We start from the raw sequence: 17531 nt of genomic DNA, 5'->3' as shown, positions 1-17531 counted from the left end.
TATAATTTTAATTATTTATTAGTATCATGCATGAATAATTGTGTGTTATTATCCAAATTTTGTTTATAAGAAATTTTTGTAGTTGAAAAGAGAATTCAAAGAATACTTTCAAAAAACAAGAAATATATATATATATATATATATAGAACTTTCCTGGTGAATTGTCTCACAATATGGGCATAAAAAAAACTTTACCTTGGGAGGATTGATATAAAATTAAAATGAATTGATAAAAAATTATATAGTAAAAATTATTAATACCGAACTTGAGCATCAGATTCAATTGTTTTAAAATAAAGTTCAAATCCTTAAAAAAAAAAAATATGAGTAAGAGTTAATTATTGATTAATCCAATACCAAACCCCCCAAATTTTTATAATTTCATTGACTCTTTAACATTATTTTGATCATATAAATATAATGGAAAAAGCGGAAATGATAGAATATTTATAATAATTAATTAAGTTTCCTATCTATTTATTTGGAATGATGTGGCAACCAAATATATTAGTAGTAAGAAAACATGTCTTTTGTTCCAACTCATCCATCACTTTGATTAAAAGAAAACAAATTGCTTGCTTCAGCATTATTTATATTGTTAGTTTAGTTCAAACAGCAAATGAGAATTAAGGGACATTTCCCAAATTCTCTAGTAACCATTATAGTAGTTGTTCATGTTCAATAAAAGATCAGTACTCTTTTAAAGGGTAAATTACTTTTACGGTCATTAAAGCTTGAGAAGAATATTAATTTAGTCTCTAAATTTTAAAAAGTAACGAATTAATCCCTATACTTTGATTATAGTAACGAAATGATCTTTTCGTCAATCCCTATACTTTAATTAATATTTTTTATTTTTCAAGAAAGTATTTGCCAAGTTGTAATTATATTTATTCATAAATTGAGTTGTCAACAAAATCCATAAATTAGGCTCAACTTGAATTGAGTTTTAAACATTATTTTTGAAGCTTAAGCTCAATACAATCAAATTAATTATTTTATTAATAAAATATTTTTATTTAATTTACATTTTAAAACATATTTAAAAATATAAAAATATTTTTATTAGTATTAAGTAAAAAAAGTTTTATCATAGTTTTTTTTTTTATAATTTTAGCATTTAACAATTACATTAAAGATTTTGTTGACGTAAAAATCATTTTATTATGATCATCAAAATATAAAAACCAATATATTACTTTAAAAATTTAACAACAAACGATACTCACTTTAAACTTTAAGGATCATAGAAGTAATTTACCTTTAGGCATAACTTATATAAGGTCATGGAAGGTTTGGATCAATTTGGTATAATCTAGTATTGAGTCGGTTCGGGCTAGGCTGTGAAATCTAGTCCCCTCATGATATGATAAGCCCAAATTTCTAATCCCTAAGTCAAGCACGGTCCATGGCTAGACTGTCTTATGGGTTGTGCCTAGCTTGAACTAAAATGTAGTGGGTTGGGCAAGGCCCTGTCCAATATTATTATTATTATTATTTTTTAAATATAATTTTTTTTAATTATTAATTTTTATGTATTAAAAAAAATTTATATTTGATATATTATCAGTATATAAATTTTATATACTATCAATTAATTAAATGATATTATTTCATTAATAAAATGAAGTAGATGATCTTACATCATTAATGAGTATGTTTTTAAAAAATATTAATTTTTGTATATTTATTTTAAAAGTTTATATTTGATATTTTGTTACTATATAAATTATACATTGTCAGTGAATCAAATGATGATATTTTATTAATAAATAAATAATAATTTTTAAAATAAATATATAAAAATTAATATTTTTTAAAAAATTTATTAAGTAATAAAATATATCATCTTATTTATTGACAGTATATAAAATTTATATATTGACAGTATATTAAATATAAATTTTTATTTTAAAATTATAATTATGAAATTATAATTATAAAAAAAAAGTAAAAGTGATAAAAACTGACATATAATTTATATGATTTGACTTAAAATGCTTGTTTTCGTAGAAAAGAGAGATTTTGTATTCATTAAATAAATTTTACAAACACTGATTAACTTAAAGTTTTTAGATGTAACGCATGGGAATCAAATAAAAAAAATATTAATTGTGCCATGTAGGACCTTGTCACGTGCCATCTCATGGGCCTTACCATGCCAACTTATAGGCAAAAAACTTAGATCCAATCCAACACTACGATAAAATTCATGCCAAGCACAATCCATTATAATAGCAAGAGGAGCCATGTTGACACGGCTCATGATAGGTTTACTAGCCTATTTTACCGCTTCTAATAAAATATTATCGCTATATTTGAATACATATAAATAAAAAAAAAAACTTAAAAGGAAAGAAAAGATATATATACCCTTTTATTTGAATAGTTAAAATTAATAAAAAAAATTCTAACAATCATTGTTTAGATAATAATACAAAAATTTACTATAATATATATTTTTTAATTATAACTTTCTTTTAATAAAATAACAAATAATATATAAATATATTTTTATACTACCAAGCTTGTATAAACAAATCTTTCTAAATAAAATTGAACATGTTTAATATAGTAAGATTTATTAACTAGTTATTGATTTATTCTTAATTTTATATCAATTTAAGTTTTTAATTTATTTTGACAATAATTTGACTTATTTTATTGCTAAGACTTAAAAAATTATAAAATATTTATAAACTGTGATATTATAAAAAATACTCATTAGAAAAAATTATTTTTGTAAAAATGTTAGTTATACAATTAAATCTAATATCATGATAAAAATTTGAATATAACAATTTTTTTATAAAAATAAAATTTTTTCAACTTTCCTTTCTTTAATTTTTTTCTCAAATTAGAGTATTAAAAAAGTGAAGATTATAAAAGAAATCAAAATATAGTGAATTTTTGCATTTTTATTTTCTTTTAAACTAAAAATTTATCCAAACAAATGAATGATTTTTTTGTTTTCATTATTTTCCTTTCCTTTCTTTTCCCTCCCCTCAATCCAAACATAGTGTAAACATAATTAGGCAATAATTAAAAACCTTCAAGAGGAGGAAAACACAAAAATCAATTATCACAAATCACAAGTCTAATTTTCATAGGACTTTAACATTTATGCATAAATTAATAACCACAAATAAACTGCATAGAAATAAATAATGAATTCGTAACAACACAAATACTAGTAATTCTGTATTTAATATATGTATATATATATATATATATATATATATATACATATATGAACCACCCAAACTGTGGAATAAGGCCCCATATCTAAAGAACAACCATTAGCAAAATGAATAACCTTGAAAACATACCTCTTTTCAAAGAAAACCAAAGGGGAACTTACAAATAAAACTATAAAAGCCCCCAGCATGATGGATCAAGATGTGCCTGATAATTTTTTAGATTTTCTTCGGGTAGGCAATGAAACTTGCCATCATCAACAAAGTAGAATTTACATATATAGAGATGAGAATTAAAAGCCCAATTTAATTCTTAATTTTACTGCCCCAGAGTTTTCAGAATCAGCTAATTTCACCTCATGTATAAGCAACGTATCAACCTTATATAAAGCACCGCAATCATAACTTAATACCATTGAAATTTAAAATTCATAATATCAAACTGGTACATCAGTTGAGGAGAAAAAAGGGGGGGTAAAAGATGAAAGAAACAATGATATCTTTATATTCCCATAACAGCAGTTCTATTATTTTTCCTCCTTTTCCAGAACACCAATAGCATATTATCATAGCCCAGCTTGGCAACCATCACCACCTCCACAACATGCTTCTCCTCCACCGTCATCATTGCCACCACAGCCACCTTCGCCATTGTCACTGCCAGTCCCACGAGCACAACCGGAAGTCATGCCACTATTAACACCTACTGCATTAATGGTCACACCTGGATTAGCACCATCTCCACCAGTGTGGCGAACTCCATGGTTGTTAACAGTACCTTTGCTTTTCTTGATCATGCATTTGAAGCAGCAAATGACAAGGAAAAATAATGTCACAAGGACAGAAAGAGAGGAGATAACACATATCTCAACAGTGTTCTTCTCTCACTGGAGACTTCACTCTTAGTTTCCTTTCTGCAAGCAACAAGATATGTGAAGGATCATATAGTGAAGAAAAAGGGCATCTAACATGGTCGGTTTCTAAGGATACTCAAAGAGTAATGACTGCCTTGATGAAACCAACCAAACATTCTAATAATAGAAACTCGGAGGGAATAGAAAGAGCAGATTCTTTGTGCATCTGAAATTGAAATCAACAAGCTTTATTCAAGGAATTGAAGTAATGATCCTAAAAGTGTAATTAGGAATAGCTTTGACTTTCCAGTTATGCTACTAAAAATATGTAGAGTTAACTGGGATCTCCTTTTTTATTAATTTTTTTTCAATTGAAATTTCAAAAAAAAAAAAAGTTTAGAACCGAATTATTTTCAACAAAAGCCATTAGCCCATAATTATCATCGAAGAGGTGAGGTGTATACTATGTATTGTAAAAGGGATGAGGAAATAGAAAGAAATGCTCTGTATTGATAAAAATCCCCAGGAAAAAGCTGTTTGATTGAAATTGTTGTTAACAATTTTTTTGTTGTATACAAGGACACACACTAGATGGATAGCTTGGAAGTAGGGGAATTCAATAGAAAATACTATCAAAATAAAAATGCGGGAATGTTTAGAAGGACAAGATGGTAAGTAAAACTGCTTAAAACTTGAAACTCAGAAGTCTCAAACAATAAACTACATTTGTTAAGCAGAAAGGAAATTCAATTTACTCTCTAATACTTACCACCAGGATGCCCCAACAAACAACTAAATTCTTCTTCTTGCCTGCTGTGCTTTGCATGGTTGAGCATGATTAGTTCTTCCTGGAAATTAAACTTCCTCCACAATCCTCATTTTCGTTATGCGACTCTTTACTTGTTTCACCTTCATCACTTGTTTACATCTGCTCTCTATACCATCTCTTATTCTTTTATGCAACTCATTGTCTATCAAATTGGCTGCTCCTACTGAATTCAGTGCATCGCAAACTAGCTTATATGTATACTCTCTGGGAATAGATCCCCCTCCAATCAACTCAAAAAGAAAATCCTTGGCCTCCAGCACCTTTCCCGCTTCACACAGAGCATGTATAATCGGAGTATAAGAACTATTTGCCGCTACCCCATGATTCATCTGTTGCATCCTCCGCATCATCTCAATACCCTTATCAATCTCATTAACAGCACAATAGTACCTAATAAAAGAATTATAGGTGATACGGTTAGGAACACAATTCCTTTTATTCATATCTTCAAAAAGTTCCAAAGCCCTTTCAATTCGATTTGTCTTACAACAACCATCAATCAAACAATTATAAGTCACAACATCAGGAACAAAACCCTTAAACAACATTTCACGAAACAAGTGATTCGCCTCATAAAGCCTTCTCCTAATTGCCTTTCTACATCCAGTTTGCATGCTAAATTTACAATATGAACTTATCAAAATGGTGTAAGTATACAAATCTGGTGGACATCTAAACCCTGGTAACTCCATTTGTTCCAATAAGAACCTTGCTTTATTAAAATTCCCAACTCTACAAAGGGCATGAATAATCGTATTATAAGCAAAAACATCAGGTTTGCAATGAAACTGCTTCATTCTATAAAAACAAGCCAATGCTTCTTTAACTAACCCTTCTTCTCCTAGTACTTTAATCAAACAGGTGACAGTAGAAGTAGTAACAAGCCCCCTATTTTCTCTCCTGGACATTTCCTTGAGAAAATGCCAAAGACCCTTCAAGTTATTACCTTTAGCCAAAACAAAGGCCATTTCTCTACAAGTTTTCACATCATGGGCAAACCCAAAAAAGTTTTCTACCCAGAAATAGAAATCCATTGCTTTATCTAATCCTAAAACTACCCTTTTGGTGTCTCTATAAGCAGCAGGGCCAAGGACAAGAACATTGTGGGAATTCTTAAAATTTTCTTGTTTGAGATATCTTTGCTTTAAAGGAGCACGGTGGCGGAAGCCTTTCTGGCGGCCAATGGAACGAGGGGATTGGAAGAAGAATTTTGGAACGGATCTTAAGATGTCTGAAACTGAATCTGTCGTCCATGGATTTGAGGTTGTTGAAGAAGCGAGTTGGGCATCAAAGGGTCGGTTTTGGAGCATTATTGATATTACTTGGTGTACTATGGCGTTGTAGCTGCGGTTTGTTTGAATCATCTTTCAATTGAATTTTGCTCAGTTTTGGGTTTTTCCTTCCTTTTCTTTTCTTTTAGAGGGTGCTCATACAACAGCAGAAGAACGTAGAACTTAAAGCGAATAGACTTCTAATGCTTTTTTTTTTTTTGAGTAAGCTTGTAGTTTGACAGTGTTGTGGTGGTGTCGGAGGAGCACGGTAGGGCAAAGAATCAGGGATGCAAATCCAGTTTTTCTTTTTTAATCATTGTCCCAGTAAGAAAATGAAAATATTCAAAAAAAAATTAATTTGATCACATGTGATGTCATGGACAAAATTTACTTGTCCTTTTATTATTTTAATTTTTTGAAGCATATTATTTATAAATTTTTTATTATAATATTATAATTAATAAATCAAAATAAGTAAAAGTTTATCATTTATAAATATAAATTTTATATAAAATTTTAATAAAATTTACGTAATTTTGAATTATAATTGATTAAAACAACTTTATGTATTTTAACATAAGGTGTTGTACATTGTTAATTTTCATAAAAAAAATTTTATATGTTAAGTATAAAAAAATTTAAAATTTTGAGAGTTAAATATAAAAATGGTTTTTAAATTATACACTTTTTGTTAGTTTGATACTTAAAAAAATAAACTTGTCAATTTGATACTTAAACTTTCATTACATTATTATATTGATATTTTTGATTAATGCTATTAGTTAACTTTATTGATGTGATATGCATATTCAGTAAGAGACTGATATGTATTAAAAAAAATCTTGTCAACGTCACATCATAAAAATTTTTAAAAAATTTTTAATATTGTTTTATTTTTTTTAGAATTTTTGAAAATTTTTAGAAATTTTTAAATTTTTTTTTAAATTTTTGAGATTTTTTTAATTTTAAAATTTTTTTATAAATTTTATAAATGTTTTAGAATTTTAAAAAAAATTTTAGAATAGTTTTAATTTTTTTTAATTTTAAAATTTTTTAAAAATATTTTTTAAAAAATTTATAATTTTTTGAAAATTTTAGTATTTTTTGAAAAAAATTTTAATTAAAATTTTGTTAGAATTTTTGAAAATTTTTAATTTTTTTTTGAATTTTTCTTTTTATATTGATGTAGTATTGATGATGTGATATTGACTAAATTTTTTTAACACGTATCAATATTTTATTGGATATTCATGTCATATCAATAAATCTAATTAACTACGTCAGTTTTGAGTATCAACATAATAACGGAATGCAAATTTAGATACCAATTTAATAATTTTATTTCTTTAGACACTAAATTATCAAAAAATGTATAATTTAGAGATCATTTTTATATTTAATCCAAATTTTGATTTGAAGTAAATAATAGATTTGGTCAATTTAATTTTAATTTGAACATTTAAAGCTAATAATTAATTGTAAATAGCAGGATGAAGCCCATATTTATATTACTTCACTTGGACTATGGCATAGCCGGATTGTTTCCACTTAAATTTAAAAAAATTTAATAATATATGTAGAATTGATATTTGATATATTATTATTGTATAAATTTTATATATTAATAGTAAATATGATAATATCACATCATTAATGAGAAGAATTAAATAATGCCAACTCATTAATAAATAAAATATTAATTTTTTGTATATTTATTTATTAATAAAATGATATTATTGATTCATTAATAGTGTATAGACTTTATATATAGGTAATATATCAAATATAAACTCATATATGTATTAGTATATTATAATCACAAATTGATTCAACAAAAAATAAAATTAGAAGATAAGATAACCCCATTACATAGAAAATTTGAAGATAAATTTATCTTATTGAAAAGAAAATTTGAGAATTAATTATATATTATAGTAAAATATTGTAAAAGAATGTGAGGTAAGTATATAATTAATGAAAAATAGAGTGTACATATTAATTTTTGTTTCAAAATAATTAGTCAAAAAGAAGTGGTGAAAGCAAAGAAAATATTATTACTTATCCACTATTTTTTATTTTGTCAATTACCAATATAAGTATGCAAAAGAAATTTCAAACAATGAAAGTAGTTAAAATATTATTATTTAAACTAATAAAAAATAATTTGATAAATAATTATTTGATTACGTATATCGAAAGAAATATGCTTGGTATATTAATGATGAAACAATTATTCAACAATTTTAAAAATATGAAAACTTTTCATGATAATTGTGAAAGAATTTTTTTTTATTATTATATTCTCTGAAGGAGTTTTTAAATTTTATAAGCAAAATTGGATGATCGTTATATGTTCATTTAATAATGAATTAATTTGTTATTTTAAAATATATTTTAATGAATACATGTTAACTTTAGGAAATTTAAAATCTATTCCTATTAGATAATTGTCTTTTTATTTTTTGCTTTTTTTTACTTGATGTTTTGTAATAACATTTGTTGTTATTAAAAAATTATGCAAGAAAAACTTTATATTGATATATTTTTTGTATTTTAAAAGATAATATTTCTCACATCCTTTTTGTATATTTTTTACTTCCATAGAAATTTAAAAAATCGTTTATATTCTAAAGTTTTTTAAAAAATTGGTGGTGTTCCATAAATTTTATAAGTAAAAAGGTAAATAAAAATCTTGAAAAATTAATGTGAAATATATATATATATATAAAGTATCTTGAAAAATTAATGTAAAATATATATATATATATAAAGTATTGGGTGATTAAAAGTAGACTTGATAATTTCAAATACGATACGATGATATGATATGAAAATAATATAAAAAAACTTATATACATATTTTAAAAAAATATATTTCGTGTTTATTCTTATCGATATGAATTTCAATACCACACAATTCATGTCTTATACATGTTGACACGTTTAAACACATGTACAATATGAAAAATAAATTTAGATAAAACGTGTTATACAAATATATATTTTAACACGTGATACAATGTAATAAATACGTTTAATTTATCTTATTATATGAGTACATATTTAATATGTTTAACATATTTTTATATTTATTCTAATTTAATATAAACATATAAAAATTATTTTATTATTTTATTTTTTAATCATGATACTTAATTAGCTATTAATATCATATAAAAATTATTTTAAATATTTAATTATGATACTCATTTAATAATTATTATAAATTTATTTTTATATTAATAATATAAATATTAATATTAGTCTTATACACTATTTTTTTTATTTTTTAATCTTTAATAGTTCATCATTTTGAATTTGACACTAAAAACTAATATAATTATGTAATATATATTAAAATTTAAATATATATTAAATACATATTAAATGGATATCAAATTTTTTTATTTTTTTAATATGCAATTATTTTTTTATATTATTAATATATAAAATTTATTAAGTTGTAAATAATTGATAGGTTATAATTATTTATTATTTTAACTCTATTTTTTATATATATTCATATTAATTATGTCTATTCGTATCTATTTATATTAGTTGTGTCTATTTATGTATATTTATATTATTCATGTTTGTTCATATTTATTTATGTCGTGTTTAAACAAATTAATTATACACATATTAATCATGTCATGTTGCGTATAATACGGATAATAAATATATCTTATTCGTATTTAAGATTTAAATACGTTTTATAATTCATATAAATATGATATGAAAGTACGAATTACTAGATTTAATAAAAAAATAAAAATATTAGTTGTTTGAAAAATCAAAAAAATAATTTTAAAAGATTTTAAAAAAATAAACAAAGAAATATATATCCGCATAAATATAATAACATTTTGACCCACTAAAAAAATTTTCTTGACTACGCGATTGTGAAGCAATATAACTTGGCATGGATATATTACTTCACACTCGCTTTATAAAGAATTGAATTGGAGTAGTATAATCATAATCTCACCAAATGGGTATAGAGTCTCATATCCGCTCAACAACTGCCATACGATGCTTTGAATAGTTAAGTGTATGACCTCTTAATAGTCAAATATTCATACTCAATCTTGTCTAGTTTAATAATTCAAGAAAAAAAATATAATTTGATAAGCAATTGTAACATTATTATTTGCTCAACAAACAAAGTTTGAATTTTTTTAATAAAAAAAAAATCTCATACAAAAGTAAACTAAAACCAAATTAATTTGTAAATATATGTAAAAATAAGATGTTGGAAGGTTTGCATAAAAGGCCCATGCTTCATGTTTATGCTAAAATTTCAATTAGTAAACCCTAGAAAACTTAGAAATCCACTCTGCCAATTGTTTTTGTTCTTTCGTAGGGAAGGCATGCAAGTTTGAGGGTGATAAGATAATGACAGTTATGCATAACCACTGCCAAACAAACTTTAAGAAGGTTAAAACATTGGTGTTGCTTATTAATGATCATAAGGGCCTAATTCCCTTAATCGGCCCACAAATTTTGAAATTGGTTTTTAAAGTGTTAAAAGAAATGATAGCATTGGCACGAGCAATATCGACAATAATCAGAAGAAGACGAATATAGTACGACTTACAGCGTAGAAATTAGGATCGGAAGTTTAGGCCTTTTGGTAGATCAAAACCAGAGGAGAAGGTGCTGAACAAATATTAGCATTTGTAATAACCAAAAGTAAACTGATATAGTATTAAAACCTCACTCTTGAATTACAATAAAAACTTGGGAGGAGTTCCATTTTCCTTGGCATCACATCATTGGGCTTGTGATAGGAAGAAATGGTACCAAACCCATGTCACATTCCACTTTCGGCTATCAAATAACCAGATCTAACAACATTGCAAACCTTTTATATTAAAGGCATGATTAATTGATTATCCTAGAAAAACTATACAAACTTTTTTTTCTTTCAAAAAAGTCCAAACCCTGCCCAATCAGCATCAGCCACGGGTCGGGGCGATGACCTGTATGATGAAAAAGATGATGCCGGTGAGCTATAGAACTGTGAAAGTGACTTCCGACTCGAAACCGACCACCGGGACAACGTCTCAAGGTCCAAAACATAGTCGGGTTCGGGTTTTTGGGTCCTCCTTTTGCTTCCTTTCTGCCTAAGCAATGGTGATGGGAAGCACCCGGGTGGAACACATTCGGGTCCGAGCCGGGTGGGTTGATCAAACCGCCAACGCTCGGATCGGGCACGTGGGGTAGACCTAAAAGAGTGACTTCGGGGCTCAGGAGTTAAGAGCAAGTAGGATCCAGCTGGTGGGGGTTTAAGTTTTTGTCGAGGACTAGCTCCGGCTGGAGTTGGCAATGAACGTTGGTTTATAAAAGGTGATGCTGGTGGTGGCAATGGTGGTGGTGGTTGCTTAGGCTTTTGTGGCTTCTGTTTCTGTGGTAGTGATTGTTCGTGCTGTTTTTGCTGTTGTTGGACCTTGGGAACACCAGGTCGGATCTCCCATTTAAAGGGAACAGCTCCAGGCTTTTTGAAGGAATCATCTACTGCCATTTCTTCAACGGAAAATAACTACCAAAGTATATATAAAGAGTAAAAGCAACAGATCATTAAACAAGCTTTCATTATCTGGAGTGAGTCCAGGCCTTTATATATAGTTGGGTGGCAGCTAGGGATGAAGGAAAGTTTAGTCTCGGCGGGATTAAAGGCATGAAGGTGGGGCTGGTGGGGTTGATGCACGTATTTGAGTTTGACTTTAAGGGTCAATAGAGGCCAAGGCATTTTAAATCATAAAAACAGAAGAAAGTGAATGATGAGGCAGAAGATTCAAACATATGTCAGCTCTAGAGCTGGACTTTTCAGCATAGAATTCGAAATTAGAGGAGGGATTTTCTCTTGATTTGGGTTTTTGAATTGTCAAATTAGAATGGTAAAAATCTAAAAACTGTTTGTTGCAAGGGGCAATCTTAACATCAGAGACCAAACCTGATAAAGTCATAAGTTCCATAGCCAGCCAGAACAGCTAAGTGCAAATGAGCTATGGAGATTTAGCTTTTGGGCTCCACTGGACATCGTCACTAAGAGCTGCACTGAGATTTTTCTCCATTCAAATATATTTGTCATGATATGCCATGACACATGCTAAAGGCCTGTTGCAAACGGTAGGAATGGGCTATTCCTCCCCTGCTTTTGCATTCATTACGCAACCTTAAAGTAACTTCAATGGTTCAAATGGAAAACAACCTTATTACTCTCAGTCTCACAATTATGATAGCAATCGACAACAGAAAAGTAATTTGGTCCCCCATTTCATGATTTTTTTTCACTATATCAAATAAGTATTGCTGTTTTAATAAGAAGCAGCATGCAAAACAGGAGTGCCTGCCAAGAACTCATCGTCTTTAGCATTAAATTATAGATCAGTTAAAGAGAGATCATATTTAACATACAAAATCCATGTTAAAGTGACAAGAGATTCAAAAGGGTGGGCCACCCATCTTCGGTGAATAACAGGCATAATACAATGTTTGAAAAGCCGTTTTGTTGCAATATGCAAAACTTTACAATTCAAAAAGTTGAATCTCTCCTTGTCTTGAAAAGTCCCTGCATCCCAATCTAGGCTGTCCCGCTAACTTTCAAAAGAGAATTCCTGTGGCATGTTACACAAAGCTCGCATTGAGTTGCTGGCCACATCCAGCAGCTGCAAGTACTCGTCTGCACCATCAACTAGACGCTGCAGGCCAATGAGCAAATATAAGTATTACACCAATAAACTGATTAGTATAAGTGGATTTTCCTTTACACAACAACCCAAAAGAAAATAGTTAGCACTTCTCGGATGATGTAAAGAAAACCATTGAGTATGATAGTGTCCAGGGGGGGGAAATGGGGAAAGGAAGAAAATAAATTAACCTGCCAACTTTAACAGTACTCAGTTAATTTGCTGTTGGTTATGAGTAGTAAACCAAATTTCAATCAGTTTAATACAAAGAAAGGTAGCACTCAATAGGATTACTGAAAAATAGCAGAGTCGCACAAGTTCAGACAAATTTTAAAAAGATCCAGTCAGCCCTACTATTTCTTAGCTTTCATTGCTGGGCTATATTAACCAACCAAGAAAAACATCTAATTTTGACACAATAGATATGATTTTTTATGGGGAAAAAACCAAAGAAGTAGATCTCACTTCAGTTTCTATAATGACCAAAGCTAAAAAATTTGCAGCAGACAACCAACAGAACTAAGTTTATGTGGTGAAATTAACCTTATCTGCTTCAGCCAAACACTTGCAAATTCTAGCTTTCTGTTCATCTGGTATATCATCTGCCTCAACAACCACATCAAATAACTGGAAGAAGCATTATATTAAGCATCAGATATATCTAGCAATTAACCATGGTGAGTAAGCATGGATGAAAATAAAGAAACTGGACCTGAGAAAGCATCTGAGAAACTGGATACCCTTCTGCAATCACAGTATTGACTTCCTTGTTTGCCAAATCAAAGTTACCGCTTTTGCATGCGGCATAAAGTGCATCAACAACTTCTTGAGGGATAACCTGATACATAGAAATTTAAGTATTAAGGCATGCCAAAGTCAATTAGATAGAACAAAAACAGAAAAAGGAAAAAGGTGACTAATTGTAAAATTTTATGTTTGTTCTTCTTCATAAAAATTTCTTTTCAAAAAATTCAAGAAAGAAAAAGTCACATCAGAAGACAACTGGCTTAGTGAACGTTTGGTATTGTTACCAGTTTTATGTTTTATGTTTTTGAACATTTTGTTTTGTTTTATTTCCATTTTTTTGAAGTTGAAAACATGTTTGAAAATTATATTTTTGTTGCAAAAGTCTTAAGACAACAGACCATTAAGAGATGTGGTTGAAGGCATGGGTTGAGCAAATTGGCAGGGGCTTGAATCCAAATTTTTGGCAGCTTTGATGGTCATCTTTCAATATTTTGGCATTCAAACTGATACTGTTGACTTACAGGTATTGTTCATCTGTGTAGTAACAATGATTGCAATGTTTTCAAAATATTGAAAACATCAATTTTTTTTTTTTTTTTACTTCCAACAATTTCCAAAATTTTGTTTTCAATTTTTGGTTCTTAAAACAAAAACAACCCACCAAACATAATTCTGTTTCCAATTTCCAAAAAAGTGAACAAAAACATCTCAAAACAAGCCCTTAGTTGTTTCATCCATAAAGGTGGCCAACATAGAGAAACACAAAATACAGAAGTTCAATTTTGAATTCAATCTGAAGACTGAACATCTTCTGGTCAGTCTAAATATAAAAAAAGGCCCTCTTTGGGAGTAAATTTCCCTTGCTTATTTTTGCAGTTTTTCCCAAACTATCTATCTAGGTTTAAAAAATGATTGGTTCAAAAATAAATCTATAAAGGCCTAATATCAACCAATGCAAATTGTAGAGTAAATTTACTAAGCATTGGGAAATTAAGTGTCAATGTATCATATAACTTACCCCAGACACACTAATTAGGTCCTTGGAACAAATTGACGATCCAAACAAGCGCGCAGCTCCCTGCAATATTCCATAACACAATATTCATCATCTGCAAAAGGATGAGAGATCTGGCCAGTTGACCAGCATGACCAATTAACATATACATGGAGCACGTCATTCTAGGAATTGACCAATTAATAACCATAATTTTTAATGATGGCTGGAATGCAGTTAGAAATCATATTTTAGAACCAAACAATTACAGATGCATGGTAGGAATTGAGGGTAAACCCCCTCACTGGAAAGTATCATCTACAAGGCAGCTAAACAAACTAAGGCCCACTAAACCGGGCAGTGAGCAGAAGAGAAAGTAGGGTTAGTTGCCACAAGTATGCAACCAAATTGTCAAAAAGAAAACTATAGTACAAGAGCATAGAGAATTAGAAACATCACAATTTCAAAAATACTGGGAATGTATTGCAATCTACTGCTTACCTGCAAGTATGTAATAGCCCGACGAAGATCACCTTGTGAAATGGAACTTAATGTTGAAAGAGCCTATGGTGAATCATCAAATATTTAGTAAAGAAGCCATTTAACAAAGAATTACTCATACAACAAGCTTTAAGACACCAGGTTCACACCTCTGAATCTAAATTGAGGCCTTCTTGATCACAAATGTGCAATATACGACTGCTCATGATTTCTTCTGAAAGTGGCTTGAACCTGAACTTTGCACATCTTGAAGCAAGTGGCTCTATAATCCTATGGAAATTCAATAACAAAATGTTTAAGAATTACCAATTATCTAATTTTTATAGTGATCTACAAGTAAATTGTAGCAGTATAGTGCTAAAAGTTTTACCAAATTAAACCTATGGTTAAAAAGGGAAAAAGGAAACTTGAGGAAAAAATAAAAGAAGAAAATATACCTGCTTATGTAGTTACATATGAAAAAGAATCGTGTAACTTTTGAGTAAGTTTCCATGGTACGTCTCAAAGCATTCTGCAGAGTCATGTTTAATAAAATGAAATAAACATGTGCCTATACAAGGTGAATAATAACACGATGGCTATGAAAACAACACATGCCTGAGCATCTTCTGTCATTGAATCTGCTTCATCAAGAATAATGATCTTGAATGGTGGACAAGGATAACCCCTAGAAAAACACAAAGGAAGAAAAAGATAATTGGTACACATAAAAGAGGCAAATGAACAACTGTAGACCAAAGTGGAAATAATTTTATTTAAGTTTAATGGCCAAATATGCCATCGAACTTTAGTTCAAACTAGAATTAAGCCCCTGATCTTTATTGCATGTAAATAAGGCTACAATCTTTTATTTTTCTATATATTATATATAACCATAAACTTCCAATGAAAATCAATGAAAATCAGTCCAATTTTTTTGGACTAAAATGCCACATCATTCATGCCATGTGTGCATTATTTTCCACATCATATTGCCACGTATTTGCCAACTGTGTGAGAAATCGGCAGTTACTGTTCAGCTAATTCAATTGAACTTTTTTTTTATTGATTTTGAAAGTTAATAGTTATACATACAGAAAAATAAAAGATTTTAGTCTTATTTACATGTAATAAAGTTCGGTGGCTTAATTCCATTTTTTACTTAAGTTCGAGGACATATTTGGGTATTAAGCCTTTTATTTATAATATATATATATATATATATATATATATATATATATATATATAATAGCATACCCCTGACGCTGACCAGACCCTACAGCAACAGCAGCAAAATCTTTGATCTTAGTACGAACAACATTGATCCCACGGTCATCACTTGCATTTAGCTCCAACACCCTAGACTTGTAGAGTTCAGGTCTGCAAAAATTGGATTGCAATCAAATTTAAACAAAGTGAAGTAAAAATCACTCAGTAAGGGTAAAATGAAATCAAAGTAACATCGTCGACTCTATCATCTACAAATATTAATGAGTCTAATAGACAGAACATAAATTCAGCAGAACTCTTTTAAATTTAGACAACGAAGACATGTTTCCACAAATCATTGCACTAATAATAAAAGCTTAAAAGTCCACCAAAGAGTTAATCTTCATTTTGGGTACACTTCTAATTGCGAACGCCGCCGACTAATTCTCAAATTGCTACAAGAATTTATTCTAACATGAAGGCATTAAGCCAAAGCTTCTCTCCCATAAAACAACAATTTTTCAGAAAGGGAAAAAAAAAAGGAATACCCAAAGAGTTGATGGGCGATGGCAAGTGCGGTTGTGGTTTTGCCGGTGCCGGGAGGGCCATAGAAGAGCATATGCGGGCACTACAAAATAAAAATTTTTCAAAAATAGCGTTGAATTAGGGTTTTCAAGATAATTAAAAATCAAACAAATACTAACGATTATCAGAAAAACAAGAAGGAAATTTTGAAAGGGAAGATATAATTACATTAGCAGTCTCGAGGGTGTTGGTGAGAACTCGAACCACTTCATCTTGGTGCGCCACATCTTTCACTTGCTTTGGCCGACTGAGAACAAACAAAGTTATTACCCAATCACAGAACAAACAAAAAAGAAAAGCAAATAGATTTATTTTCAAAATATTAAAAAAAAAAGAGAAACAAAAATGAAATCATGGAAAGAAAGAGAGATTGAGATATTGTACTATTTTTCAACCCAAGGTTGAGAGCTCTGTAATACTGGCGCCATTTTTCTCCTGCCTGCGTCAATTGTTTACCTTTTCCCTCTTTTTTCCTTTTATAGCGACTTTTTTTTTTCTCTTTCTCTCTTTCTTTATTTTTCCCGCTTTTTCGGTATGATAGATGGTAGCTATGCTCTATAATGGTCAGGGGATTATTAGATTAGCAGATGGGCTCTACCAAAACGAACGACCAGTTTTTGGAACTTACTGTCCCAAGAAATTTACTTTTTTTTTGTTGATTTGGAGAAAAAAT

The 17531-nt window shown here is 29.0% G+C and overlaps 3 protein-coding genes across 3 annotated transcripts; all 3 read right to left on the bottom strand.

Annotated features, from left to right (window-relative positions):
* Positions 1-3581: 3581 nt before the first annotated feature.
* Positions 3582-6477, bottom strand: LOC111312272 (Pentatricopeptide repeat (PPR) superfamily protein). Its single transcript, XM_022912392.2, has 2 exons — positions 4821-6477; positions 3582-4111 (listed from the first exon to the last, which is right to left on the bottom strand). Exon 1 carries the CDS (start codon positions 6242-6244, stop codon positions 4907-4909), a length of 1338 nt encoding a protein of 445 aa, XP_022768127.1. The 5' UTR covers positions 6245-6477; the 3' UTR covers positions 3582-4111; positions 4821-4906.
* Positions 6478-10816: 4339 nt separating this feature from the next.
* On the bottom strand, positions 10817-12107 carry LOC111312271 (hydroxyproline-rich glycoprotein family protein). Its single transcript, XM_022912391.2, has one exon. It carries the CDS (start codon positions 11673-11675, stop codon positions 11079-11081), a length of 597 nt encoding a protein of 198 aa, XP_022768126.1. The 5' UTR covers positions 11676-12107; the 3' UTR covers positions 10817-11078.
* A 393-nt stretch (positions 12108-12500) lies between these two features.
* EMB1968 (ATPase family associated with various cellular activities (AAA)) lies at positions 12501-17515 on the bottom strand. Its single transcript, XM_022912390.2, has 12 exons — positions 17243-17515; positions 17027-17105; positions 16822-16901; positions 16322-16444; positions 15683-15752; positions 15523-15596; positions 15235-15355; positions 15086-15148; positions 14609-14668; positions 13556-13681; positions 13387-13470; positions 12501-12855 (listed from the first exon to the last, which is right to left on the bottom strand). The coding sequence occupies exons 1-12, from the start codon at positions 17284-17286 to the stop codon at positions 12751-12753; spliced, it is 1029 nt and encodes a 342-aa protein (XP_022768125.1). The 5' UTR covers positions 17287-17515; the 3' UTR covers positions 12501-12750.
* Positions 17516-17531: the final 16 nt, after the last annotated feature.

Source organism: Durio zibethinus, chromosome 1 (genome assembly GCF_047325235.1).
Source record: "Durio zibethinus cultivar Kanyao isolate XHJ-2024 chromosome 1, ASM4732523v1, whole genome shotgun sequence".
Lineage (NCBI taxonomy): Eukaryota > Viridiplantae > Streptophyta > Magnoliopsida > Malvales > Malvaceae > Durio > Durio zibethinus.
This window is presented reverse-complemented; position numbering and strand designations above follow the sequence as displayed.

Bases quoted from the DNA above. Each gene is read 5' to 3' on its own strand.
- LOC111312272 (XM_022912392.2), bottom strand. From the start codon at position 6,244: ATGATTCAAACAAACCGCAGCTACAACGCCATAGTACACCAAGTAATA.
- LOC111312271 (XM_022912391.2), bottom strand. From the start codon at position 11,675: ATGGCAGTAGATGATTCCTTCAAAAAGCCTGGAGCTGTTCCCTTTAAA.
- EMB1968 (XM_022912390.2), bottom strand. From the start codon at position 17,286: ATGGCGCCAGTATTACAGAGCTCTCAACCTTGGGTTGAAAAATA. The intron at 16,445-16,821 runs GTATTCCTTTTT...CAATTTTTGCAG, and splicing joins ATCGCCCATCAACTCTTTGG to ACCTGAACTCTACAAGTCTA. The intron at 13,682-14,608 runs GTAAGTTATATG...TCTATGTATCAG, and splicing joins ACCTAATTAGTGTGTCTGGG to GTTATCCCTCAAGAAGTTGT.